This window comes from Phoenix dactylifera, chromosome 1 (assembly GCF_009389715.1).
Source record: "Phoenix dactylifera cultivar Barhee BC4 chromosome 1, palm_55x_up_171113_PBpolish2nd_filt_p, whole genome shotgun sequence".
Lineage (NCBI taxonomy): Eukaryota > Viridiplantae > Streptophyta > Magnoliopsida > Arecales > Arecaceae > Phoenix > Phoenix dactylifera.
In genome coordinates this window covers 34,264,033-34,291,409 of record NC_052392.1, presented here as the reverse complement: position 1 = coordinate 34,291,409, position 27,377 = coordinate 34,264,033, and the positions used below count along the sequence as shown (strand labels likewise).

General features: G+C 35.8%; 1 protein-coding gene across 4 annotated transcripts; it reads left to right on the top strand.

The window, feature by feature from the left end:
- The first annotated feature begins 1,229 nt into the window (after positions 1-1,229).
- LOC103720593 (nodulation protein H-like) lies at positions 1,230-25,730 on the top strand. 4 transcript variants are annotated; one of them, XM_039132623.1, is made up of 8 exons: positions 1,230-1,452; positions 11,444-11,574; positions 11,818-11,933; positions 12,031-12,263; positions 12,341-12,599; positions 20,221-20,400; positions 25,099-25,254; positions 25,340-25,730. In XM_039132623.1, exons 3-8 carry the CDS (start codon positions 11,931-11,933, stop codon positions 25,514-25,516), a joined length of 1,008 nt encoding a protein of 335 aa, XP_038988551.1. In that variant the 5' UTR covers positions 1,230-1,452; positions 11,444-11,574; positions 11,818-11,930; the 3' UTR covers positions 25,517-25,730. The 4 variants fall into 4 exon arrangements, with proteins under 4 accessions (XP_038988551.1, XP_038988541.1, XP_038988550.1 ...); XM_039132613.1 differs by having other exon boundaries at positions 11,444-11,601; XM_039132622.1 differs by having other exon boundaries at positions 11,444-11,616.
- The last annotated feature ends 1,647 nt before the right edge of the window (positions 25,731-27,377 follow it).

Below are 27,377 nucleotides of genomic sequence, written 5' to 3'. Positions count from 1 at the left end.
ATATAATTGTGTGGATAAAATATAGCGAGGATTTCTCACCTACTCTTGATATTAAATATGTAAATAGCTTTTAGAGCATACCCCACTTCGAACAACACCAAGTATACAAAGTTGCACTGAACCCAACTCCTAAATATTCTTCTTACTATAGCAGGATCTAGAGCATTGACTTGATTTTAGTAAAATTTATGTTCAGCTGAATCAATACTTTATTGCGGTAATATGGGTGAGGTTTGGACGCGTTGCACTGGAATTTTATAGAACTTCAGTTGTGGTCGGATGACTTGACCCTGCAAACAAACTCAAACATGTGCCGAGTTGTCATTTGCCAATTCAATCATATCTCATGTTGGATTACCGCTATCTAATCCACGATGTCACGGGGGAACCATAAATTGGTTCAAGTTAAACAAGCAACCATATGGCTCACTCAGACGCACAAATATAAGTGAATTAAGTATCCTAATCTAAATTCATTGAATCTCAATATGACTTCGTCCTAAGTTGCTTTAATTGTCTTTATATTTGCCCTCAATCAATTGGATTAATTTTCTAGAAAGAGGCTCTACATATGTTACAGTAAAATTTCACATATAAATCAACAAAAATAAAAGAATTTTTTGCATGAATATCCTCATAAATATCGGATTTTGCATGAATACCTTTTCAAATTAATATTTGCACGTATACCTTCGTAAAATACTTATTTTACCATTCTACCATTTTTCTTATTTTTGTTTTCGCATGCATACCCATGCTATCTAATGACGTTAAAAAATTAACGGTTTCAAATCAAAATAACTAAAATATCCTTAATGGGTAGATATGCAAATAGATCACGATTCCGATAGCAGAAGAAGAAAATAGGAACAATAGCGTAATTTTAAAATTTTATTTTATTCTTAATTAATATAAATATGATTTTTTTTAACACCATTAGAACAACCGTTATATTATGGACATTTGTACAATAATAGAGTTTTATGAGGATATACATGTAAATATCAATTTTGGAAGGATATTTATGTAAAAAAATAAAAATTTCTCCTACCACAGGAAGAGCACCGGATCGGTCACTATGCCGCCTGATCGAGAGACGCTCCCAGATTCAACCAAACGAACCCAAATATCACCGCTCCGAAGCTATCCAGCCGAACTAAACGGGCCTTATCGGGCCGTCAGCAAAAGCCTGGCAGGGTTAGCTTTTTAGACAGTCCACGGCTTGTCCTTTCCGGAAGCCCCTCATCTGGATTTCAAAAGCAAGGGGAACGCTAAGAACAGGTCGTACCAAAACAGAAAAATAGTGAAGATTTTGGTGCCCTGTCGTTCCTTCCGCTCCCAATCGGTTCTCTCTTGGATCAACGGCATCTTCTGTCCTCTCTGCTACTCCACACTTAGATCTGTATCTTTCTAAGCTAGAATAATGGTGAATGCTCGTTTGATTGGGATCAGGTAATCCCTTTTCATGTAGATCGAGTCTTTGTTCTTTTTCGCGAAGTTCTTTCGTGAGGTTTAGGCGAAGCTCACGAGGGGTTGGAATGACTGGTTGGAAAATGTTTGAACTGTTTGTTTAGGAGAGTTGACATGTATTGCTCTTGTTATTCTTTTCCTGACAATCCTGGTTCCCGTTTAAATTTATTTCTCGCAAATGGTATTAATCCGCAGTTTTACCATCTCGAGAGTTTAAGTGTAGATATTTTCACTATCTTCTCTAATTCTACCTGATTCTTGCTTTGTCTTGCCATCGACTTATTGTACTTCCTGGAGTTGCTTGAATTTTTGGTTGGAGTTCATTTATAATGTGAGTTAGGTTTTCATTGCTGATGCCTCCTTGTTCATATCAAGGCACTCATTACTATGCAATGACAGTTCGGACACACTACATTTCTCGCTGTCTCTGTGGTTTTACGATTATTTCAATTTTTGATGGCGAGATTTCGGATTGTCAAGGAACAATCTTGTATAGCTGTAGCATTAAATTTTTTTTGCATGTGATAAACTACCCCTGTAGAGGAAATTATGGTTTTTATGTAAGAGAGGATAATGTCAGTTAAGCTAATTGCTTACTAGTTTAGTATTAGTAATTATCATAGAAATCTGATAGCGAGTAGAAATCATTGAAATGTATAAGAATCTTGAAATATTAGATTGATTTTGAAGGTCAAACACCATTATGCATAGAGAATATTTTGGTTCTGTTCCCTAATGTCAAGCTCCTTGAATTTTTTAAGCATTTTTTCCCCCTGCTGTTTTGAGAATGAATGTGAAGAAACCTAAGGTCACTGAGTGCAGAATAGGCTTTACCCAAAGGTCTGGGAACAAAATATAGGCCCATCATCATGTTAGCCTAGATGCACAAATATAATTGATAAATCAATAATTAAATATTTCTAATATTCAAAAATCGTAAATAAGAAGAATAAACTAGCAAATAATTAACTTGACAATAGAATAATAAAATGAAGAAAGAGAGAGAGAGAGGATGGCCTGTGGATTGAAGCACGCTGATGCGTTGTTTCATAAAAGTTTATGCCTCCCACGCACGGGTCTGCAGGCATAGATCTTTTAGAGATACGACGATCCAGTACAGAACCACGTCTTCCCCGTCAGTGCGTCTCCAGGGAAGAAAGAAGAGCACGTTCACACTTGCAGATAGCTCAAAAGAAACTTAGAAAAATTATGAGGAGAAGAATTTTTTTTTTTATTTCTTTTCTCCCCAATGATCCTTAGAGCCCTTTTTATATAGGCTCTTGGAATAGGGAGAAGAAAAATTTTTCATCGTGTTTGAAATGATCCCTAGAGCCCTTTATATAGGCTCAGGCGCGTCAAAAGAAGCACTCTCTCCTTCCGCGGATTGATGACGTGTCTTCTTGTGCTCCTTTGATCTTGCGGCATGTTGCATCTTGGCCGCCCATGCTTCCTTCCTTCTTCGGAGGGCCTTTCCATGCTTTCTCTTGTGCATGGATGTATGACACTTGTCATGGCCTGCTTCCTTTGGGGATCTTTTCATGTTTACTCTCTTGCTTTTGCGTGGATGCTTGCCACTTGGTCGTTGACCAAGTCAAATATTTGGTTTTCAAATTTTAAATTATTTGATTTAATTCAACACATCATTTACCAAGTGCTTTCCTCACACGTAAGTTTAAATCTTCATCCCTCACAACTAAAAATGGAAGAGAAAGAGGATCTAGGGGAGAAAGAAAATGAGAAGCAAAAAGGAAGAGTAGAGGGAACAAAAGACTAAAAAGATGTTGATAAGGACCAAAAACAGGAAGAAGAAGGAAAAGAAGAAAAGGGAAATGGACAAAGGAAAATGATAGAAGGAAACAATAAAATATAAATGTGAAGTGGAAATCAGAGGATATACAAAACTGGAGTTTTAAATAAAAATGGAAAATGAAGAGAGATATAGAAAGGAAAGGTAGACATATGTGGTAACTTTGCAGAGCAAAGTGGTGCCAATCAGATTTTGGACTAGATCTGCACTTATTTTTCAAGTCTGAAATTTGATTGCAACTTAGGGAGGAAAAAAGAAGGCTTGCTTAACTTGATATAGCATGCATTTTCTTTCTGATGTTTCTCACATGTTCTTGTAATGCTTGCTATCTGGGGTAGTATTTACGTATGGAATGCTAACATAGTGACTTATAGCTGTTGAGCTTAAGCATTAGTGGTGCAATATTTAAACCATATGCCCTTTCAAAGATCCGACGCTTGACTATAAACCTTATTCTAGAATAGTCTAAGATGAAATACTCATATGTGAATTTGATATTGTCGAGTCTCATACCACTGTTGTGGGACCAATTGGGATGGTGTGAATATGTGTGGAATGTCCTAGGAAAAATACTTAGATTGTTGAATGGTTTTATGAAATAGGACAGAAGAGGGAATTGTTTTGCCTGTTATAATCAGACAAAAATTCAAATAGACCTGCCATAAGGTTTTGGTGTTGGGAAAGAGTAACAATGTTCTATTTGTTATCGGGGTAGATAGGAGAGCTTGTAGTTCACCTATAGTGAAATCCAGCAAACAGTGCATGTAGATTAATTTCTTCCCAAAAAGAAAACATATGACATAGGAGAAAGCTAATGAAGAAAATCAAATAAAGAATTGATATTAGATTACAAGAGGAAGAGACAATAGAATAGAGAAGGAACAAATAGAGGAGAAGGAGGTTTAGAAGGGACCGAACTGCAGCAATCAGAAATCTCTCATTCCTTCAATAATTTCATGTGAAATACATTTTGAGCCAGCCATAGCAAGCCCTTCTATAATTTTCTAGCACTTGTTTTGCATGTAAGTTAGGACTCTCAGTAGCTAACTAATCAATCTTCAAAAACTTTCCTAAAATGGAAATTCAAAAATCTCACAATATTCTACATAGAAAGATACACTAAACAACCAACAATCGAGTCCTAATGACATAATGGCTTACTCATCCCATTATATACCTAAAGTAGGAGACTCTCACACAATTCTACTTGAAATAGAATTCTAAAACCCACTCTTAAAAGAATACCAAAATGGAAGTTCTGAAAATATAAAAAGGGTCAACTCGTTTTTTGTCTGTGACCAGTAACTCATTCAAGTTACTTATCCTTAGGTAAATTTGCTAACCATCTTAATCAACAACCCAAGAATGTGTTGTTGATTGCAATCTAGGAATATAATAATAAACAATTTCAGATTTGATTTTTGTTTTTTTTCCCAAGATCTGAATTAGATAGGTTGAGAGCTGAAAACAATTTGGACATGGGAAGAAAAGACTGAAAGATCGGCTCTACAATCTTAAATGGTTAATCTTCGACCAGACTAAAGAGGAGATTGAGAGTAACATGGAGAGTTAAGAAAGGAGGATAACAATATTTTAATGCGTAAGAATGGTCTTGGAATTACAAAAGTAACTCTCTATTCAAAGGAAATCATTAAACTCCTTCATGTTTCTTTAAGTGCCCCTAATAGAGGCCAACCGCTTGAGATAGATGAGGAAGAGAAGGGCAGCATGGGAAGCACAGGAGGAGGTCCAACGGGAGAGAGGGAGGCAAGGATGCCCTTCCATTCTCTCTTTTTTCCTTTATTAGCACCGCTAGGTTGTTCATTGGGCCTAATGACTAAAGTGTAGCACATGGTATGGCTTGACTACTTAAAACTTGGTGAAGCACTACGAAAGAGAAAACTTGCCATTCAAACTCTTAGCTCTTGTATCATCTAAACTCATTGATAAATAACCCCCCTTAGAATCCTTACAAAATCAACTCTAAACCCTTAAAAAAAAACAACCAATTAATGACTTTCTTGCAGCCCAAAATCTCCTAGAATTCACCATGACTTAGTTATATTTTATCTTGCTTGCATTGATTCCTCTCAATCAAGAAGGCAGATATGACATGATTACCTTAATCCATTTTTAATTGCCACTTCTAAGCAAATTGACTAAAGACTAAGTTTAAGGAACTCCAAAAATCAACTACTAGAAACAATGCCATATCTTGTTATGATGAAGAAAGTAATTTCATTAGGTTTGAGGTTGGGTTATAAATTTTAAAGGAGGTTACATTGGATTGGGTAATGGACTGAATCATGGGGTGAGAGATTCTTTCCAATTATGTTCATAAATTTTTAAAATATGAAATATTTGTTAAAATTGAATGGATGAGTCAAATTGTAAAGGCATCAGATACAAAATATAGTTTCACCTAAGATATAGAGCATCGGATTGAACCATATGCTTTGGTTGGTTCCGTACCATACCAACTACGAACCTGGATGGTTTCTGGTCTTGATACAAGTTTGTGCCTAAACCGGTGCGAATGGGTTTTTACTGGACCAAACCGCTTGGAGCTACTCGGTTTCGAGTGGTTCGACCTGACAGGGGCCCTTTATCGGTTTGGGGCCTTAATTATTGAGGGAGAAAGGGTTTGACATGCTTTCCCCCCTTCATTTTAGGGCAAGAGGAGAAAGAGAGAGAGAGAGAGTAGAAGGGCGAGCAGGAGGTCTAATCCAAGTAATTGCCTTTTCCTTTTTTCTTTTTCTATTACACCCCATAAATGAGTAAAAATTAAAAAATATGGAAAAATTATGCCAAAATTTTGTATTTTGGCACGATTTCATGATATGTCATAGATCTTAGTCAGATTTACATAAGGATATAGCTTTTTTCATTTTTTTATGCTTATTTTATTTTTAGTTAACAAAAATATAGTTTGGATAAAAAGTTAATAGAAAAAAATAAAGATGTTTGGTTTCAAAAATTAATGTCATGCCAGTTAGGGAGGCGGAATCAGTTAGGGTAGTCTACCTCTTCGAGCCAATTAGGAGAGTCAGAGAGCTTGATCGAGCAAGGGTAAGAAAATGGTGCTTTGGACGTCCACTTAAACAAAGCAAAAAGGGAAAAGAAGGAAGAACCATTGAAGAGAGTAAATGAGGAGCTAGTTCACAGTGACTCTTTAAGACGATCAGGCGATGATGGGTTTGGTGGTCAGGGTGGAGGTTGTAGACAGGAAGGGGGTGGTACACAGTTGCTTTTGCTTACTCCATTCATTGATGAGGCCTACTTTGAGTATGTGACGTAGGATAGGGACCATGGGTATAGGGCTAGAGAGGACAGCATAACATGAAGAAGGAAGGGACCTAGAGGTGGTGGATACGATACCAATATGGCTGATGAGGTGGTGGTTCGAGTATGAATCCCAGACTATTGGAATCCCTCCACTGCTTAGGATCATCCTATACCAGATCATATCCTTCTATGCTGGGTTATGACTCATATGGATACATGCATGGATACATGCCATTTGAATCTTCATATTCTAATGGGTATCATTCTTGCCAGTCTTTGTCAAACTATGGATTAGATATTGCTGAATCCTTTTTGTATTTTTGAGACTGTGCGGGATAGAGTAATAGTATCAGCATGGCTATTTTGTATATATAGGCTACCAAGATCTTGGATGGGCACAATACCAAGACTGGGGTCAAACAAGTCCTAGGGCCCAACCTTGAAAGTGACCTAGATGTATATAAGGGGCATCATTACTTGACTTGGAATTGAATAGATGCATGTATGTTGCATTTTCAATTTTTTAATATAAGTATTTTATGTTTTCAATGTTACACTTAGTTTATTTAAAATGTATTATATAGTGGCACCATTCTTTAGATGTGTAACTTAAAAAAATTAAAGTATATTACATTAAAATATCAAAAATGAACTCATAAGATTTTATTTTCCACTCAAAATTAAATAGAGGAAGCTTAAAATCTTGAAAACTAAAAAATAAAAAACTCTATTTTTCTGGTGTATGGTACTGTTTAGTATAGTTTGACACCGGTATTGTACTGTACTATATTGGTCTCCTACTAGTACGCAATCTAACACCAAGTGCGGACCTTGGTTTCACTATCATAGGCACTTGTCCACAGAAAGAAACATCATTTTCTAGTGATCCAAGATATTTATATATCAATTTAATTATCCTTTTAGGTAGGATATATGGGAAGGAAAAAAGAAATCAGATTGCAAAGGGTTGCAAATATATGGCCTTTTGCCTTTGTTTTTGACTCCATGAATAACAAAATTTCTCTCTTCACTTTTTAAAAGTCAAAAATCCCAATAAGTTACATTTATGTGTTTTTATCTTATTTCTGATAAATAAGTAATTTTTGGACAGCCAAATATTCAAATAAATTATAGAAAATGGACTGCCTCATGTTTTAGTACGTGGACAATGTTTTAAGGGATTGTATGGTCCATAATACAGATCTAGCTCTAATGATTTTAATTGATGTCGATGCAAAGGATAATATCTGAATCATTTGGGGCCATTTCGATCTGGATCATCGACTGTATTTTTTTCAAGAACAACGAGAGGGGGAACAATTGCCAATCACTGTCTTTCATCGTTTGTTTCTTGGGACTGCTGCATCAGATAAGAATAGCGGCAAGTGCTGTGCCTTTATTTTGCCTCATGCTCTAGCCTTTCCCTAAAATAATAGTCTCCTGATGGGTAGGTCAAGCATTGCTCTCCACATTGCATATCTTGAACTTGTCTTTTGAAAATTAGATGGTTGCCACATTGCTCTCACTAGTGCTATTAGGAACCTCTAGAGTAGATTGACACATACTAAATGTCCTTCACAGCTTCTCTTTTGTGAGGTTACTTCTTTCATTTCTTCAAATATAGAGTGCCTAAAACCAGCCACATCGTAATGTATCATTGTTCTAAGTCCTGCTCGATATTTTGATTCCACTTCTTCAGCTTTGTAAACGTCAAATGGATGTATAATCAAAGAACTCTGTATACTTATTTCTAGGTTGTCACAACTGGCCACCTAGGCACAAGGGTGGCCACACTACCTAGGTGCTTGATGCTTTCTTGGTCTTAAGTTTGAGCAATTGCCCAAACACCAATGTTGGCACCTAGTTGCCTAATGCTGCTCTTTGTACTAGGAAGGTGCCTGTTTTTAAAATTGTTAAGCACTCTAAATTTCCAACTGTATTTAGTATTATTATCTTTAAGTGTGTTAAATGAATCTTGGATTGCATGTTTCTCTCTGTGTTTTATCATCTATTTGACTATCTTTATGGACATGCATTTCTTATCTACATGACTTTATTTTGTTCACTAGTTCTCTTTTTGGAGTTTGTGATGGGTTTTCTAAGATATTTTATCGATGCCGGATCATGTTGTGTTGTTCGAAAGCTTTAGATACTCAAAATCATCTAATAAAAAAATTATGTAAGGAAAACTTAAGTAGTTAAGCTGAAGTTTACATTATTGCATAGCTTAAATAGTTATTGACCTTACCATTTATGAATATGATGTGTTTTCTATATGTTTCCTATTGAGAATCATATATTATTGATAATTTGATCATAAAAGATGGTTTTACTAATTTCATTAATCTTGAGGGGTTTTTAACGCTAGGTGCTTGTCTAATCAAGTAGGCATTTTATGTACGTATTTAAGGGGACCATTGCCTAGGGTTGCTTAGGCAGCTTTACAACCTTGATTTATTTAGATTTTTCATTATCATCGTCTTACAACCTTGACTTATTTAGATTTTATATTATCACCCCCTTGATGAAGCTAGTGAAACTTCACAAATAAGTTTTTCTGGTCGTCCGTTAGTCAGAATCTTCTTTGCATGGTAGTTTTCATTACATTTGTACCGCTTTTCTGATTTGCTTGCTGAACCCATTTCTATCACATCGTTGCAACTCTCTTTAATTCTGCCTTAGCATGCTACACCTTTTCTTCTTTAGATAATTAACACCTGGCAAAAAATTGTCCTCCCAATTTTCTGGCAAAGCCAAAATAGCTTCCAAATTTTTTACCAAACACTACTATACCATTCAAAAATACTTTTGGAGGACCAGAAAGTGCTTTCTAGCTCTCTAAAAGCTTTGCCAAAGAGGGCCTTAGTCTAGCTCAACCGAGCCCACCTTCCTTTTTCATTCAACTTTCTATGATAGATTCTCCACAAGCATCTTCACGTGAGAACACGTGTAAGTGCTTGTTTAGTCACGTATCAATTATGCACCGGAAAGATCTTGGTTACCTATACAGGGTCAAGGAATTCAACTCATACCTTTCAGTTAGTCTTTATGGGTGAGGTCTTGGGTTGTTACAGATGGTATCAAAGTGGACATCAGCCATGGCCCATGGCCCATGTGGATTAGGGGATACTCCATTATGGATCCTTTTGGGGCTGGCCTTGGGCCGATCATGGTGTTTCTAAGTAGATTTAGATCCTTAGCCCAGTCAAAAGGCCAAGGCTTAAACCAGGGGATTATTTGAGGACTCGTGAGAGCATGTGTTTCGTCCTACATCGATTATGCATTGGAGAGACTTTGGGTACTTATATAGGATCAAGGAACTCAAATAACACCTTATGTCTTGCCTTTTTGGGTGATGTCTTAGGCCATTGGACTTCATTAGTTAAAAATATAATCATCTACAGTTTAGTTTTTATCAATTGCATTTCTATACTTTGTATGTTAGTAGTCACAACTTTCTCTTGAATTATTGTGTTGATGTATTTACTAGTTTCTATTATTAAATTTGAGGCTATTCTTAAATAAAATGTCATTATTTATTAATACTTGGTTTTGATATACTCAAATTGGATAGAAGTTTGTTTTGATGAGTATTTTGCCTATGCTCATTATTAGCATTATTTTTTAAATACGTTGTTCCTCAAAATTATTCTCATTACTGGTATAATGCATTAGCCCTGCCTGGTTATGCAGCATAATGCATCTATAAATTAGAAACTTCACAAACAACTAAGCTTTTCTGGTCGTTCGTTAGTCAGAATCTTCTATGCAGGGTAGTTTTCATCTTATCCTCTACTATATTTGTACCAATTTTCTGATTTGCTTGCTGAACCCATTTCCTTCACATCTTTGTAGCTCTCTTTAATTCTGCCTTAGCTTGCTGCACCTTTTCTTCTTCAGATAATTAACACCAGGCAACAAAATTGTCACCCTCAGCTTTCTAGCAAAGCCAAAATTGCTTTCAGGTTTTTTACCGAACATTACTATACCATTAAAAATATGCTTTTAGAGGACCAGAAAGTGCTTTTTGGCTCTCCAAAAGTTTTGCCAAATAGGGCCTTAGTCTGGCTCAACCTAGTACCCCTACTTATTCATTCAACTTTTTATGTTAGATTCTCAACAACCATATAGGTTTACACCCGTGCAAGTGTGTGTTTAGTCCCACATCAACTATGCACTGGAGAGATCTTGGATATTTATACTGGGTCAAGGAACCCGACTCATACTATTCAGCTAGTTTTTGTGGGTGGGTCCCGGATTGTTATAGATGGTATCAAAATGGATCCAGCTCATGGCCCATGCGGACTAGGAGATATTGCAGTATGGACCCTTTTGGAGCTGGCCATGGGCCGATCATGGTGTTTCTAATTAGATTTGGGTCCTTAGCCTAGTGAAGATACCAAGCCTTAAATAAGGGGAGTATTTGAGGACTCGTGAGAGCATATATTTAGTCCCACATCGATTATGCTCTAGGAAGATTTTGGGTACTTATATAGGGAACCCAAATAATGCCTTACGTCTTGCCTTTTTGGGTGAGGTCTTAGGTCGTTGGACCTCATTAGTTAAAAACATAATCATCTGCAATATAGATTTTATCAATTGCATTTCTATACTTTGTGTGTTAATAGTCACATCTTCCTCTTGACTTATTGTGGTGTTGGTTATCTATTTACTAGTACATATTATTAAATTTGAGGCTATCCTTCAAATAAAATGTGATTATTTATTAATACCTGGTTTTGATATACTCAAATTGGATACAAGTTTGTTTTGATGAGTATTTTGCCCATGCTCATTATTAACATTATTCTTTAAATACATTGTTCCTCAAAATTATTCTCATTACTGGTCTAATGCGTCAGCCCTGCCCTGGTTGTGCAGTACAATGCTTCTATAAAGCCTATACTGATGAATTTTGAGAAGAGCATCATAGAAGTTGATGGGTTGCCTATAGAACGGAGGACTAGAAGCTGGGTGACATAATTATTCCTCCTTGGTCCCAGAAGAACGTGGTACAAAGATGAACTGCTAACCATCTAGTATGGCTTTCTGAAGTTGAGGCTGCCCTTTAACTAAATGCGATTGTTTTCTAATACTTGGTTCTGATAGACTAAAATTTAGACCATTTTTTTAATGGGTGTCTATCCTCCACTTATTATTAGCATTAAATTTGAGTATACTGTTCCTCAAAATTATTCTTATTACTTGTATAACACGTCAGTCCAGCCTTGGTCATGTATATAATGCATCTACAGAGTCTGCTGATGAATTTCGAGAAGAGCATCGTGGATGTTGATGGATTTCCTAAAAACAGAGGATGAGCAGCTGGATGATGTAATTGTTCCTCCTTGGTCGGAGACAAAAAAACATGGTATGAAGTTGAACTGCTACTAACTGGTGGTTTTCTGATGCAAGTTTTCATCATTACTTCTACTATCTTAATCTTATTGCCAATGACACACTTGCAGAATGGAAATTTGTTTAAAACTTCAAAGTGGTCACCACTTCCACTAAGGGTGGCTCTTGTCCTCTTTGTTACAATATTTGGTGTATATATCTGCTATATCTGTATGAATCAGATAACTGTAGAAAGAACGACACTATTTGCAGCTGAGAAGGCAGAAAGTCATTGTGAAATTCATGACCTTTCACCTGAGGAGATCCCTTTTGTGCATTTTCCACAGCCAAAAACTTATAACAGGTACTTATTTCCATTGTTTTCGTGCTTTATATTATCTTTATGTTTGCATTTTCTAATCCATGCTGCTGGTTGAACAGGGGAGAATGCTCATGCACTCCTGTCCGGTTCTTTGTTATTTTATCTATGCAAAGATCTGGAAGTGGATGGTTTGAAACTTTGCTAAACAGCCATCCCAACATCAGTTCAAATGGGGAGATCTTTTCTATTAGGGAAAGACGAGATAATGTCTCATCTATCCTGAGGACAATAGATACTGTTTATGCCTTAGACTGGTTTAGTAGTGCTGCAAAAAATGAATGTGTGGCTGCAGTTGGATTTAAATGGATGCTGAATCAGGTCTGAATCTTACTCTTCACTTATCTTTCCATGTTTCATGCTCTTTAGAGTTTAGAGTATAACATCTTTAATTGTGTTTAACAAATGTTGCATGATATGCCAGGAAACAGATTTGATTAATTGTTTTTTTGAAGGTATTGATGTTTGTTGTTAAATGATCTCAGTAACAATTTAGTCAAATCCTCTCCTATCATTTGAATCACATATCCTTCTTTTAACAAGAGTAGGTTGCAGGCAGGGAGCTAGGTGGCATCCAAAGCCTTTTGGCTATCTTAGTGATTAGTGATTCATTTTCTTTTCTATATTCATAATGTATTTGGCCAACATGGTTAGAAACCCTTGCCTGAAGGTATGCTAAACATGACTGATATGAACTTAAATGCATGTCCAAAACCAGAACCTTTTACATGGAGGTGTAGTGTGGTTTTATTTCTGTCAGGTAATTTCTTGAAGACTTTGCCTATATTTTTTTTCGGAGACTAAACTTTCCAGCAATTGTCAAATGCTGAAATCTGAACCTACTTGAATCTTGGGGTGTGACAAAAGCTGATATAAATATTTACCATTCTCTAAGAAACCATATCATCGAAAGAGCATAACAAAGAATGAACTATGATCGATAACTTGAAGATAAATATCTACCTACAAACCAAAATAAAATCTTTTATATGCAATAGTATAACCTAAAAGATACAAGCAACTAAGCATGGACTAAGACATTGCCAAACACCACTTCAATAACCGCTAAATCTAAGCGGAACTTCAAAATGTCAAGAGTGTCTCTTTAAATAGATCTACTATGCCTCTCACCAATCACTTTGTGTAAAAGATGATACGAGCCACAGAGATCATCAAGTGAACTTCTACCTTGGAAAGATGATACGAGCTGCAGAGATCAGCAAGTAAACTTCTACCATGGTCAAGGAGTTCAAGCATCGCTTACAAAACAAATGACATTAAAACAAAACACATGATCAAGTTATCATTGGAAAGCTCAAATGGAAATTCACTGAAATTATGTTATAGAGAAATCTCAAAAGCAAAGATATATGGTACTGAAAAGGGTTCAATTAATTCACAAAATCATAAGCTGAATACTTGTTCAAAATAAAGGGCCAAAGAACAGTTGGTATTTTGAAATTCTTGTGTTTCACATAGTTTTGTATTACCTTAGAAAGTTTCACTTATACCTCAAGCCCACAAAAATTCTTGCCGCACACGAGGCCACATAAAATATTTACCAGTTTACTGGATGAGGCCACATTAAGTGATTGAGGTCCTCATATATTGCTTGACCAAGGGTGACATATCCTCATTGATAATTTGAATAAGGCCACATATACCACCTAAGAGGTTTGAAGAAATCCTTATTGATAATTCGAATGAGATTGAATATACAAGTTGGCTAGGTGTCCACATATGTCTTACATGTTTAGTATATTTTCAATTGTGAAACTTCACAAATGCCTTACAGAACATTATATGCTCCAATGAAAGCAAATTGATCTAGGAATTCAAAAAAAGAATGAATTTCAGGTCATAACACATACAAACAACTCTGAAAACATCAATTCAAAATTTCATAGGAGTCCGTAGTTTCCATAATAAAACCAAAACAAAGCTTCAAATTAATATAGTACCGAATTCCCAAAGAAGAATAAATCAAAAATTTTTGCACAACACATGGGTTTCAAAAATGTTTCCAAGTTGATATTGAATTCTAGATACTAGAGTTTGAAAAGTAACCTAGGTTTTAGGTATAATTTTGTGGCTTAAACTTTGAAAATAACACAAAGTTCCAAATAAATATATACTTTGGAAACCAGAAAAGAAACCATGATCTTCGAAAACTGCCGGGGATATTTAACGTTCTAAAGACTATTCTAGGCTTAAAATTAACTTCAAGGTCAAGTACATAAAGTCTAAATCGAAGTTATGATGATTGATACAAGTACTCATAAAAAAGACAGCTTTGAGAAGACTATAGTTTCAGAATTTTCAAAAGGAAAATATAAATGTATGATCGGCTGTAGGATTCAAAAATACAACGCTGAAATCTAAGATGTAGAAGTCACTTATCGTTTAAATCCAATGAAATCCCAAAAAACCTAGCCAAGTTCCCTTTATGCTTCTTCTTCTTCTCTCCTTTCTTCTTTCCCCTCCTTTAGCTAATCCTCCTTGCCTTTATTTACAGTTGGTTAAGCAGGTGGTGCCCATGAGGTCAAGTCATTTACTAAGTGGGTTGCCTAAGTAGGTTGGCTTCCTTAGGTCATATAACTAGGTTAGTTGCATAAGTGGGTGCTAGGTTGATAAACAGATAGACTAAGTTGGCTGGATCTAGGTGTTCAATACACAGACTGCTGTAGAAATGTATTAACAAATAGATAGCCTTATTTACATGTAATAGTATCTACTCTATATATAATGGGAAAGCCTAGCCTTCTTTCCCCTCCTTTAGCTAATCCTCCTTGCCTTTATTTACAGTTGGTTAAGCAGGTGGTGCCCACGAGGTCAAGTCACTTACTAAGTGGGTTGCCTAAGTAGGTCGGCTTTCTTAGGCCATATAACTAGGTTAGTTGCATAAGTGGGTGCTAGGTTAATAAATAGATAGACTAAGTTGACAAGATCTAAGTATTCAATACACAGACTGCTGTAGAAATGTATTAACAAATAGATAGCCTTATTTACATGTAATATTATCTACTCTATATATAATGGGAAAGCCTAGCAATTTAGCACATGTATTAGAATCGGTGTGGTATGATACACCTGTACCGTCCGATTCGGGCCGGTATGATGAACCATGGCTGGGAGTCTAGCGCATGCTACTCTAAAGCCTATGTTATTATCCTTTTCGAAAAAGGGAGGCACTAGCACTTGCACCTGCATTGCATGTGCCGGGGGCTCTAGTTTAAGTAATTGAAATTTACTTAAGATATTACATATAAATAAGGAATTAATTGCCATTCAAATTCAATTAATTCTTAAAACTTCAAATTTCACAAGGATAAATAGTTGATTTTCCAAATTTGAATTTTGGCTCTAAGTCAAAATTTTATCGAAGGTTAGCTGAATCGGTACCAAGACTTGTACCAATCGGCAACTAGTACCATATTGACACATGGTGCACTATGGTGTTTCGGTTCTGAATCAGCATGCCATATTTTTTTTTAGTTTTTTAAGCTTTAATGAATAGTAATCAATTTTTTTTGGTTTTTTGAATGATTTTAAGTGTAATATGATGTTTCTTGATATTTTTTTTGATATTTTTGTCACTGCGGTACACCCTAAATGATGATTCTTGATATTTTGGAGTGATTTTTCTACCTCAATGTGGCATTGCTTTGAAACAATGCTATCTTGGAGAGGCAAAAAAATCTGGTAAATTTGTGTCATTGGATTTGCTGCCTCCAGGTTTTTGCGTTAGTATCAGGCCAAGTTAAAAATGTAAAGAAAAAAACTAGTGATCCTAGTTTTGCATGCTATGAGAAGCAATATTAAATATTTTAAAATCAATTAGTAAGATACAAAATATAAAATGATATAATCAATCATATGTATTTAAAGTACAACATGTGTACCAATATCTAGAATCTTGTTGACTGGCGATATCTTTTGTAGATATCTTGATCATTATCATACTCAGAGGCACAACAACCAATCCTTCTAACCAAGCGGTGTTGTAATTCTATACGCTCATCCTATAAAGAGCGTGCTCTGTGTTATAACCAATCTTTGATCTCTGACTGAAGCTCTGGTTTTGAGAGGTATTTTTTGGCTGATAATACGGCTTCAGAAAGACCTATCCGAACATGCTAGCCACAAAATCCAACCCATAAGGTGCTTCAGACTGCATTAGATAGTATCTACTGGAAGACGATGCCTCAGAACCACCATATTCATATTCGTATAGGTCATAGGCTGCATGTGGCTATAGATAATAGGATCCAGCATATGACTCAAAATTTGATACGTCTATAGATCTTATTCTATGTGTGGGATTATTTGCAGCTGCATCGTGTCCTCCTGAGTGACCTTGAGGTGTCTGTCTTCTATATACAATTGTATCCATGCGGGCTCCTACTTGATCAATCATCTCCTTCCTCATTCTGAGAATGTACATGGTGTTGTGCGCCTGATCGGAAGCATTAACTGACTTTTGGAAGAAAGTCTTTGCATCACAGTATATCAAAAAGTTGATGGTCTGTCTGATAGAACCAGTCCAATCATCACACATCATCGTTAGTCTATATATGTGCCACCTTTTCTGGTACAAGACAATTTACTTTTGTAGCTTCTTGTTGTTAAGAAGCTCGCCATATATGTCCTTCGGTCCTGGAAGATCTGCATTCGAACCAGAAGCCTATATGGAGGAAATGGCAGCCCTATAGTTCGTGTTGTTTGCTACTTTCGTTGGAATGTGGTTGAAGTAGAACCATGATCCAATTGCTTGCTACATCTTTTTTCTTATCCTTCTTTAGTATGCTGTCACCCTTTACTTATTCGAATCTCTACTGGAGAAGTTATACAGATCTACATCATTGATGGTGGCTCCTGATGGAATTCTCTGGAGGATTTCTTCCTACTGCCAGAAGCCTTCAACATAGATGTAATACGGCCACTATCTCTACGAACGACTTTTCTAACTAAGAAGGTGCTTCTGAACTGTAAATCTGCCTTGGTCACAGAACCAAAGCTCGATTTGTAGTGAGGGCCTAAATCAAGCACTATGATTGGCCATCTCATCCTGCTGCCACCGATCATTTAGATTTGTCTGAATGGCAGTCTAGATCTGTGTCTCCTCGTCATCTAGAGCAGGCGTCTACTCTGACTCCTTGGAGTGATAAAAAAGTGGTTTTGCCACTTAATGGTCCAACTCCGCTTTCTTTTTGGCATTTCTCTTTTTTGCTGTTCTGAAATTAGCAAATTGCCTTTTCATCAGCTGCTGGACTTGTTGTGGGTATTTTTGGTACATAGAGCCGTCAGTATAACCACCAACTAGGTGCTGCTTTAATCTGGTTATTCCTCCTTCCTTGAACTCTGTATTGTACCAATTGCTCCTTCAGTGGTGCCGATCCATAAGTATTTGCCTATGTCCTAAATAATATCACACTCTAGGTCTTTTTTAGTCTTTGATGGATCAATTCTTGTAGGTTTATCAAGCACATTAGTTTATTAATTATTTAAAAATAGTAAAAGTTCGTTATGCTGAAAAAGTATATTTTCTACTTTAGAAAATACTTCTAACTTATCAAATACATAGTACTAATTTTTATATTTTTATGTTATTTATATTTTTTAATAATTTTTAATTTAAAAATAGTTTTAAATATTATAATTTCAGAAAAAAATATTTTTTATTTTAGAAAATAGTTCTGAATTATGTAATACGTAGTACCAATTATTTATATTTTTTATATTGATGATATATTTTTAATAATTTTAATTTAAAAATAATTTTTAAATATAAAAATTTTAGAAAATTAATTTGAGCTCCGATTCATGCAGGGTTATCTTACCATGAATGCTGCATATATTTTTTAAGTCCGTGGGCATGAATCAAAGGTTACTTATTTTTTTATTTTTTTCAAAAATTTGGGCTTAAACTACTATGTACATGATCGTATTTAACTTGAATAGATGGATACCAAATTAAGGTCGAAAGTAGCTTGCATGCCCATAAACAAGCTTCTAATTTTACAGTTATTTTTTGGATCTTATTTTTTTTAAATTTTTATCCAAAAATATATTTTTTAATTTTAAAAATTATAGATTTAAAAAAATAAAAATTTTAGTCTTATTTTTTAGATCGTCAATAGATCTACAATGTATCATAAATTCATGCTAAAATCGAAAATTGTGGCATGATCTTCCTTATTTTGGAATTTTCTTGGCATTTTTTGATATTAAAAAAGGGAAGAAATGAGGTAGGGGAGAGCTATCTTACCTTGTTTTGCGTTGGATCCTCCTTCAATTGTCGAAATCACGGAGTTTTTGATGAAATTGGGGGGGTTGAACCCGAAATAATAGGATGGCCCGGGAAGGCCCAAGAGGCCTTCTCAGGTCTCACTATTATTAAAAAAGGAAGGGGGGCGAACTAGTTTGAACTAGTGTGAATTGTTCGGTTCAGAGCAATTCTGGGGTGTTTTCGGAAAATAGGGCTGAATTGTCTCAATTCTGCCCTAGCTCGGTTTAGTACGAGGTGAATTAGGTAGTTCGGCCTGATTCGGCGGACTATGATTTCACCTTTCAAATACTAAGATACTTCTTAAATTTTAAAGTTTCATGAATACTATTATACGTAATCATTACTAAAACCCAAATACTTTGCCAACAAAGTTCTATAAATTAGTCTTTAAAGCAGGTCACCTAAAATGATGTTTAACAACATATATCACTTCAACAAACTAGTTTATTTCCAATTTTGCATAATATATATATATGTATGTTTTTTTTAATAAATTATAAGTTGCTTTATTACAAAAATTATAGTTTGTATACATTCTTTAAGAGAACCCTCAGTTATTGAGTGTTGATAATAATTACAGATTTTGGATTTATAGTTATGCAACCATGGAGAATGCTCATTTAAGAAATATGTCAATAAATAGGCAAATTTCAAAAAAATGATTCAGTTATTTCATGAACTATTTCTAAATAATCATGAGTTATTCAGTAAAAGTTGCTTGTAACTTCATTTATGAAATTTATTATCTTGGTGTAAAGTTTGCAAAATAACTTGTTATGAAAATTTTTGAGAATCTTGAATTGTTTTTTTATAGAGTTTTATCACTAGAGCTATTGGAACAACAGGAATAGGAAAGGCATAAAGGCTTGTAGAGCAAGGATTGTAGAAGCAGTACCGACATGCATCCTGGTCAGCGACCGGTACAGTACGGTACCGGTCCATACTGTACTGAATTGTGATGTACTAGAACCACAGGGAGGGATTCTATGATCGAAGGGATTCTATGATCCATGATACAGATTTGTTTAATGATTAGTTGATTCGGATCGAAGGTTGAGTTTTGGATCGTTTGGGGTCTTTTTGATCTGAATGTAAGTTCTAGATCATGGATCTTAAGATTTTAATACTAATGGGCAAAGTACGCCATCTCGGTACCGTGCCCCGTACCAGTGCCATCCTGTTACTGTGTCGATACGTTTGGTACAGGGGTCGGTTTGGCGTACTGAGTGTCAATATACCCTTTGTACTACATACCGATACCAAATCAGTATGGTACCATACTCCGTACCATCTAGTTTGGTATGGTATTGTACACCTTGGTAACGGCCTTCATGGACCTTTCACCTTTTTCTTGTTATTTTGGGGAATGGAACATTTCCCTATTCATTTTCACAATCTGTATTAAACCTTTGAATTACTTGTTGTAAAAAGAAGAATAAACTCTGTAGGCTCAAGTATTTTATATGCCCGTCTTACATAAATTAACCTCATTTGTATATTTGATTTTGACTTCTTGAGCGTGTTTTGGGTGGTTGGCCAAGCATAATGCATGTTTTTTTATTTATTTAAGTATTATCATGTAGAAATGTTATCTCATAATATCTGATACATACATTATTTGTTTTCTAATGATCTATTGCATTTTTATTACAGGGAGTTCTCCAACATCCCAAAGAAATACTTGACTACTTCAATTTAAACGGTGTTTCTGTGATATTTCTCTTCCGGAGGAATCTCCTGCGTAGGCTCATCTCTGTGCTAGCTAATGATTATGACAGACATGCAAAGCAGTTAAATGGAACTCACAAGTCACATGTCCATTCAAAGGAAGAGGTCACCCCCTCCCCCAGACCCACAAAAACACACACAAGATGTTATTATACGATCCATACTGTTGTGCTGTTTGTGTTTATGTTTTCATCCCATAATTTACCATCTTCACACTAAATGTTCTTGCAAGCTTGAGAGATAATAGTTCATGAAAGAAAACTCTCATGGCCTAATATGTACAAAGATATCATACTATATTATAAACTTCAGAATTTATATGAGCACATAGCTTAGCATTCAAAACTGATTTTATATAAAAACCCTTGAAATATATATATTATGAATAAGTTCTCACGTTTTAGTAAAAAGAAAAATAGTGGACGAAAAGGCATATTCACATGTAACCTCCTCAAAATTAATTTCCTTAGGTCCTTGAGGTGTTTTGCATAAAAAAGTAGTATAACTGGAGTTAAGTAATGAACTTCCCATTTCTATTTGTACCTGCACCTCAACATTCTTGGGTTGTATGTCAACTTGCCTTTCCACCACAGATGGGCACTTTGTGCTGAATAATTAGTTTAAAATGGTGCAATTTGTGTCACTATTGCTATTAGGGGTATACTTTTGGAAGGTCTGTGATTTGACAGGCTCAAGGACAAAGAAGACATCTACCTCTTATTATATCATCAAAGAGAAGGTATAGTGAGCACTGTTCTCATGGAGTTGTAGTAGGATAAATTTTGTCATGATTGTTATTAATAATATTGCATGATGCTTTATTTCACATGGTCAAGATATCAAGAAACTGTGTCGATGTTCATGAATTCAATTTTTGGACACATGTGAGGGGAACTTTTGTTGTTACCTATACATTAAGCAATCCACTGTGTAGAGGTATAAGTGTGACCTTCACCTATATTAAGTATTCAAAATATGGCTGTGTTAACAATTTGCCACAGCTATGGACTTTAGTAATATATAGATTATGATAATAACACAAAAAGGATTATGAATAACTTAGTGAAATATACAGACATAATATTCATAGTCTATTTAAGCTTGCCATGATGAAGACTCTTTGATTTGGTGCTGGTAGTAGTCATTTACCTTGATCTAATATCGTTGCTCAAATGATTTGGTGGTTAAATGAATTTGTTTTATCAAATATTATTTACTTTTCTTGGTAATGGTAGCTAAAACATAATTCAATAATCAAATAGTTACATAACATTGCTTGGCGATCTACTTGTGATAGGTTGTTCTTCGGAGCCTTTATTTGTATTAGCATCTTCTAGATCCAGAGATGGAAAGGGACTTGATGGGACTTTGGCAACTTTTAGGATGTTGAACTTTAGAGTTTAGAACAAGGTTCATTGTACCGGTATTGAGAGACCCTCTTCTCATGCCCATCCGTGATATTACCCAAAATCGGCAAGTGCCGATCAATACAACATGAAACTAGGTGAAACCAGTCAGTGTTACCTAGTATAGGCTGGTTTGCCCCTTGCATGATACTAGTACCTTACCAGTACAATACAATAAGCTTTGGTACTAGACAGTAAAGACTGGTTTGGCAAACCATGGTTTAGAAAGACCTGCCTCTCCCCATGGGATGGAGTGTTTAGGGATTGCTGTAGATATCATGTCTCATGACTCAAAACTTATTCAGATCTTGAGGGGTGGCTATCATAGTCGATCAGAATATTGAACCATCTTTAAAATAGGTTGTGAAATCACTCAGAGCATTCACAAGGTATTGTCTGAAAAGCCATACAATCATATTGACTTCCTTGCTGCGTGTAACTCAAGTCAACTTAACTAAAACTTAGTTTCAATCATTTTTTTTCATGTCCATAGGATGTGACAATAGTTTTATGCTAGGTGTCAACCGACTGCATCCCTTCTCCTTTATTCGGGCTTGGATTGGCCATGTATGAAGTATTATACATAGTTGGAGTTTTCCCTACCGGGTGTAGAAGCCTCCAAAATGTTAGCTCAATGTGTTCTTTATCATTCGATTTGTTGCAAAGGAGTATATGAAGTGATTATCGAGAAGCACTTGCTAAAACCACTTGTATATAGTTTCTTTTGTTTTTCTCCGTTCCTTGCAATGCATCTTTAGTCTAATGAGGTGCCAAGTTGATTAGCAAATATACATCATAAAACATTGTTAATGAAGAAGAAAAGAAAGCCTATGTATAGGTTTTTATCGAAGCTGGTGCTGATGTGTCATGGGGTGAGTGTTTTCTCCTTATCCACACCCCATGTAGTGACCCAACCTGAAAGTCTGGACCAGTCAAGTCCTTCACTGTGCAATATTCCATCTGCATGACCAAGCATGCACCTTTATTTTTCTTGCCTGGCAACCCTGTCAAACCTACCTCCTGCAACATCCCCAAGTGCCTGTAAGAAACTTGACCCATGAGTCAATGGCAACACTTATGCTCATGTCTGTGTCTCAATTGCTGTCCCTAGGACTGCTTTGCAACTAAGCATCTCTATACTATTTCAAGGTCTTGCCTTTTAAGCTTGTATTACTCAGTCTCAAACATCTTTGCATCAGCACTATTACCCCCAGGCAATTATCTATCCACTGTCCTCTAATATTGTATGTCGACAAGCGAAGCTGCCAAGCCAACATGTCCTGTAGGTCTACGAGCCACAGATGGCTGTGCACATCCAAGCCCACCAGGTTTTGGCTATCCAGCCACCCACAAGCACTTATGCCACAGTCTTGGTCTTGCATCCTTGATATTACTCCATACATAGCTGTACCATCCAAAAATGTTGTCCATAGCCTGCTTGCAAACTATTGCACTTTGCTATAGAATTTTTTGTCCAAGTTCATTCATCGAGTAAAATTTCGTCAGCTACAACACCTCCATGCAACCCATTGTCCAAGCCAAATGTGGGTGGTGATTCAATGATGCTTTCACGCGAAGAAAGTAGAATCCTTTCGTGCAAAAGATACAACCCGTTCCACATCTACTATTGCGTGCGTGCTCATTGGGAAGGGAAAAATGTAAACATGTGACTGGCTGAGCTCATGCTCATAGGGATGAAAAAACAGAAGAAGAAAAGGAGCCCCACAAACCTGTCTTCCTCCCTCCATCCCGGCGACGGTGGCTGAGCCAAAGACGACCATCATCAGAAAAAAAAGGTAGGGCTTAACCTCCCTTTTGTTCCTCCTCCCTCCGGTCAACGAGCTGAAGCATCGTCGGAAAAAACGGGGCTGAAGGCATGTCCTGACTAGGATGGCCATATCAGTACATGACCCATCCGGGATGAAGGTGGGATGGTCGGGATAGAGGATGGAAGTGCCTTTCGGGGTTCCACACTCGTTCCACATGCCGTAATCTCACTAGAACGGGATAAGATGTCTGGGACAGCCCCCATCCCACCGGGATTTCAATTCTAGCACCTAATTTTGTTTAGTAGAATTTACATTTTTCTCTCCGAGTCATTATACAGATTTCCATATTTGAGCCTTCTCTTTAAAACAAACTCCTAAAGAACTTAATTCTCAAAAATCAAAAAATTTTTTCTAGGAAAATAATATTTTCTTGATTTTAAAAAGTTATACTTCGCTTCACAATCTTACAAATAGTTGTTTTTGTTATGCTTTATTATTAGATTGCAGAATATCTCTTTTCTGAACATGTTTCAGTATTGTGTTACACATATGTCATCATCTATTGGACAATTCATTTGTGCAACGAAATGTCTTCTTTATGATCTCAGTAAGTTTTTCATGCTAAAGAACTACTAATTTATGTAGTTTATTGACTGCTGGAATACTTCTTTTTCCTTCTTGAGTTGTTTTCTTAAAAATTTATGTTGGATCAAGTATCGCATTTATCTTAAATTTTTGCTAGCATTGGCTTTATCTGGTTGTATCGTTTTCATGTGCTTGTTTTGATTTCTTTTTTCATATTCTTAAAATTGTTTCCATGTTCTTTTTTCATGATTTCTAAATGATAATAGAAGATCCTGATTCATTGACCAAGTAAAAGATGGAAGACCTACACCTCAGTCATAAATTCGAGGAAGCACTGAACTAGCAAATAAAAGTCGATGAGAAGTGGGTACTTCCTATGACATTTGCAGGATCATCAAGTCAATCCTTCTTGTGATCCATTGTTGTGTGCCTCTCTGACTTCAAGAAAAAATTAAAGCATGCTTTATGTTCTTTTCATTTTATTTATGTATTGTTCTTTTTCCTAATTAAGAATTTAGCATTTTTAAATTTGTAAAGTTAATCCATTTGTTAAGAAAATGAATTGCTTGCATCCTTTGACCTTTTACTATCTCATTACTTTTAATTATCTGCTACTGGTAGTGTCTTTTCTATTTTTTCCTGTAGGGACGAGTTTATCGTACATCATCATTGTAGAATAAGAATGATCGAAACAACGATTTATCCTGGACCGAACCATAGGTACAAGGAAGCTTTTCGCGTTAAAAAACTGTTAAATTGGGAATGCTATTTTGTGATATTTATGTAAGCATTTTCCCACTTAAAAAAACAGCATTAAATAAAAAGTTCTTTCCATTTATTTGCTTTCATCATCGGTCAGATGGACTAGTTTTGTGTTCAAGGTACTGTGATGTCTTTTATTTTTTTCCCCCTACATTCAGGACCTTATATGGTGTGTATTTTATATGACATATCATCTTCTCATGGGTTTTGTGAAATATCTTTTCCCAGCCACCTTGTTAACCGCTTAACTTTTTGGTGTATGCTTTAACTGCACATTTCAGGCTGAGATACTTGCACGATTTAAACCCACAATCAATATTGCACTATTGTTATCCAACCTTGGCCATGTTGAGAAGACCATCACAGATTGCTTGCAGCTTTTCAGCAGTACAAGGCACATAATATTATATTATGAGGATATCATCAATAAGCATAATGTAAGCTAGAAACAACCTGCCTACAATAGATTTTCTTTCATTGTTGCTTTTTAACTAACCTTGTTTTACTGCTTTCTCTATGCAGGATTTATCTCATGTACAAGAATTTCTAGGAGTACCTAAGAGAAAGTTAGTAAGTCGTCAAGTTAAAATTCACACAAGACCTCCATCAGCACAAGTCATGAACTGGGAGAATGTGTTCAAAATGCTTAATGGAACGAAGTATGAGCGTTTTCTTCACTATACTGATTATAATAGTTAGTGTTCACATAATTGCTATCCTGGTTTCTCCTCCTGTTAGCCAATACTTGTCACAATTAATCGGGTTAGCTATATTATTTTTTTGTGGATCGATATTACCAACTGTTACAAGTTACAACATTGTGTACTATAAGATTGAATGAAAGCACATATAAAACAAAACACAGTGGATATATTTTAAAGTGAGAAAATTTTGCAAAATTCTTTTATCAAAAGACTTGCCTTTGCTTCTTGTTTGCCAACTTCTACAGTATGCAACTGTCACTTTCATCTGTGAACTAGGATACGCAAAGGAACCGTAAGTTGGCTGTTATATTTTTGAAATATTAATATAAATTTCAGAGTTTATGAGGTCCGAGACTTTTGGTTGTGCCATCTTGGCCTTCTTTCATGGCTAACAGTTGACAGTCCAAACTCCAAAGTGTTACCCATGTATTTTCGGATGAATTCCTTGGACTCATGGTTTGAGAGCATGAACATCATAATCTAGGAGAGTTCTATTCCTTTTATTTTGCAAGAAGACTGTTGCGATCGTAAGGTAAATTTACCAGAGGTTGCGATCACTTATGTCAACTGTACTCACACAGCTAGATAGAAAGTTTGGCAATCTAAGATATGAGTTCGTGAATATCTAATTTGAATGAGATCTTAATAGTTATAGTCAGTTTTATTATCTGAACTTCTGAAGAGGCTAGAATTGGTTTACAAAAATTCTGTTTCAATTGCACTCTGGCAGATGAACATACATCCAAAAATGTAGATGTACCAAGATAGGACTAGAAACATGCATTCTTATAATGGAACACTTATTTATTTTTCTAAATATGTGTCTACATGACTTGGCACGGCTAAAGAGAGCTTATTCTAATTGTTTTCCCTGAACAAGTTCGCTTGGTATATTCGTAGCTATGGTTTCAAATTTGTTTGCATTTGAATTTCATATCCCCTCATACAAATTTTGGTATATAAGTAGGTTTCTAGTTGTTATTTTGAAGCAACAATAGAGAGCCTGCGACACCAGGACTTTTTGGAAGTTGCATTTAGTTCCTGTGAAATTCATCCAATAACATATCTGGATATAATAGTGCATTCTAGGTAATAAAACATAAAGACAGACCTGCTTGTTTATTTGTCCAGTCTCCAATGGTTATAATAGTAGCATAAACTACATCAGCTTTATCTATCATGAAGTGATTCATGGGAAACCAGATCAATGCACTACTAATTTTAATAGTAACTTAGATAATGCTATTTGTATATTGCTTCATTGATGTTACAATGCACCTCTTGGACAGTCTAAAACCAAGACAAACCTTGAAAACCGAGATGCCTTGGGAGCACAATGATGCAACTTGTATGAACTATTAGTTCTTCTGAAAAGGAAAAACCTAAGAGAAATTGAGAACACTAATTGATGCTCCCATGTAAATGGCAGCAGATTATGTCACATTAGAAATTAAGAAAAAAGAGTTAAAAAGTTATCTGTTTCCTTATAATATGCAATCAAGGGTCCTTAATATGAGTTTGTGGTCCTAGGCATTCAAGGGAAGATCTCTTAAGTCTGCAGGTCCAATGGGAGGTGAAGCTTAATTAAGATTAGGTAAGGCAACGTAAGTAAAACTTCACAGTAATCAGATGCCTATGCGTCCAGACATCGAGTGAATTCCTGGAAAATGGTTCATCTTTAAAAGCCATCCTGATATGTTCATTTATAGGGTGGTCTTGTCGTAGGGGTTTGAATGCGTATTACACATGCTACATGTATATGTACAATGCATACCCCGAAGAAATGATGCTCCTCCTGAAGGCAGAGCAAATACAATGCCCGTCAAACTCTTGGTGAGTCATACACTAGTGTGGAG

What these genes read in the sequence shown, in the direction of transcription:
- LOC103720593 (XM_039132624.1), top strand. An exon ending in TTAAATGGATGCTGAATCAG is followed by an intron (nt 12,600 to 20,220) that starts GTCTGAATCTTA and finishes TTTTTATTACAG; the next exon opens with GGAGTTCTCCAACATCCCAA. An exon ending in ATGTCCATTCAAAGGAAGAG is followed by an intron (nt 20,401 to 25,098) that starts GTCACCCCCTCC and finishes TGCACATTTCAG; the next exon opens with GCTGAGATACTTGCACGATT.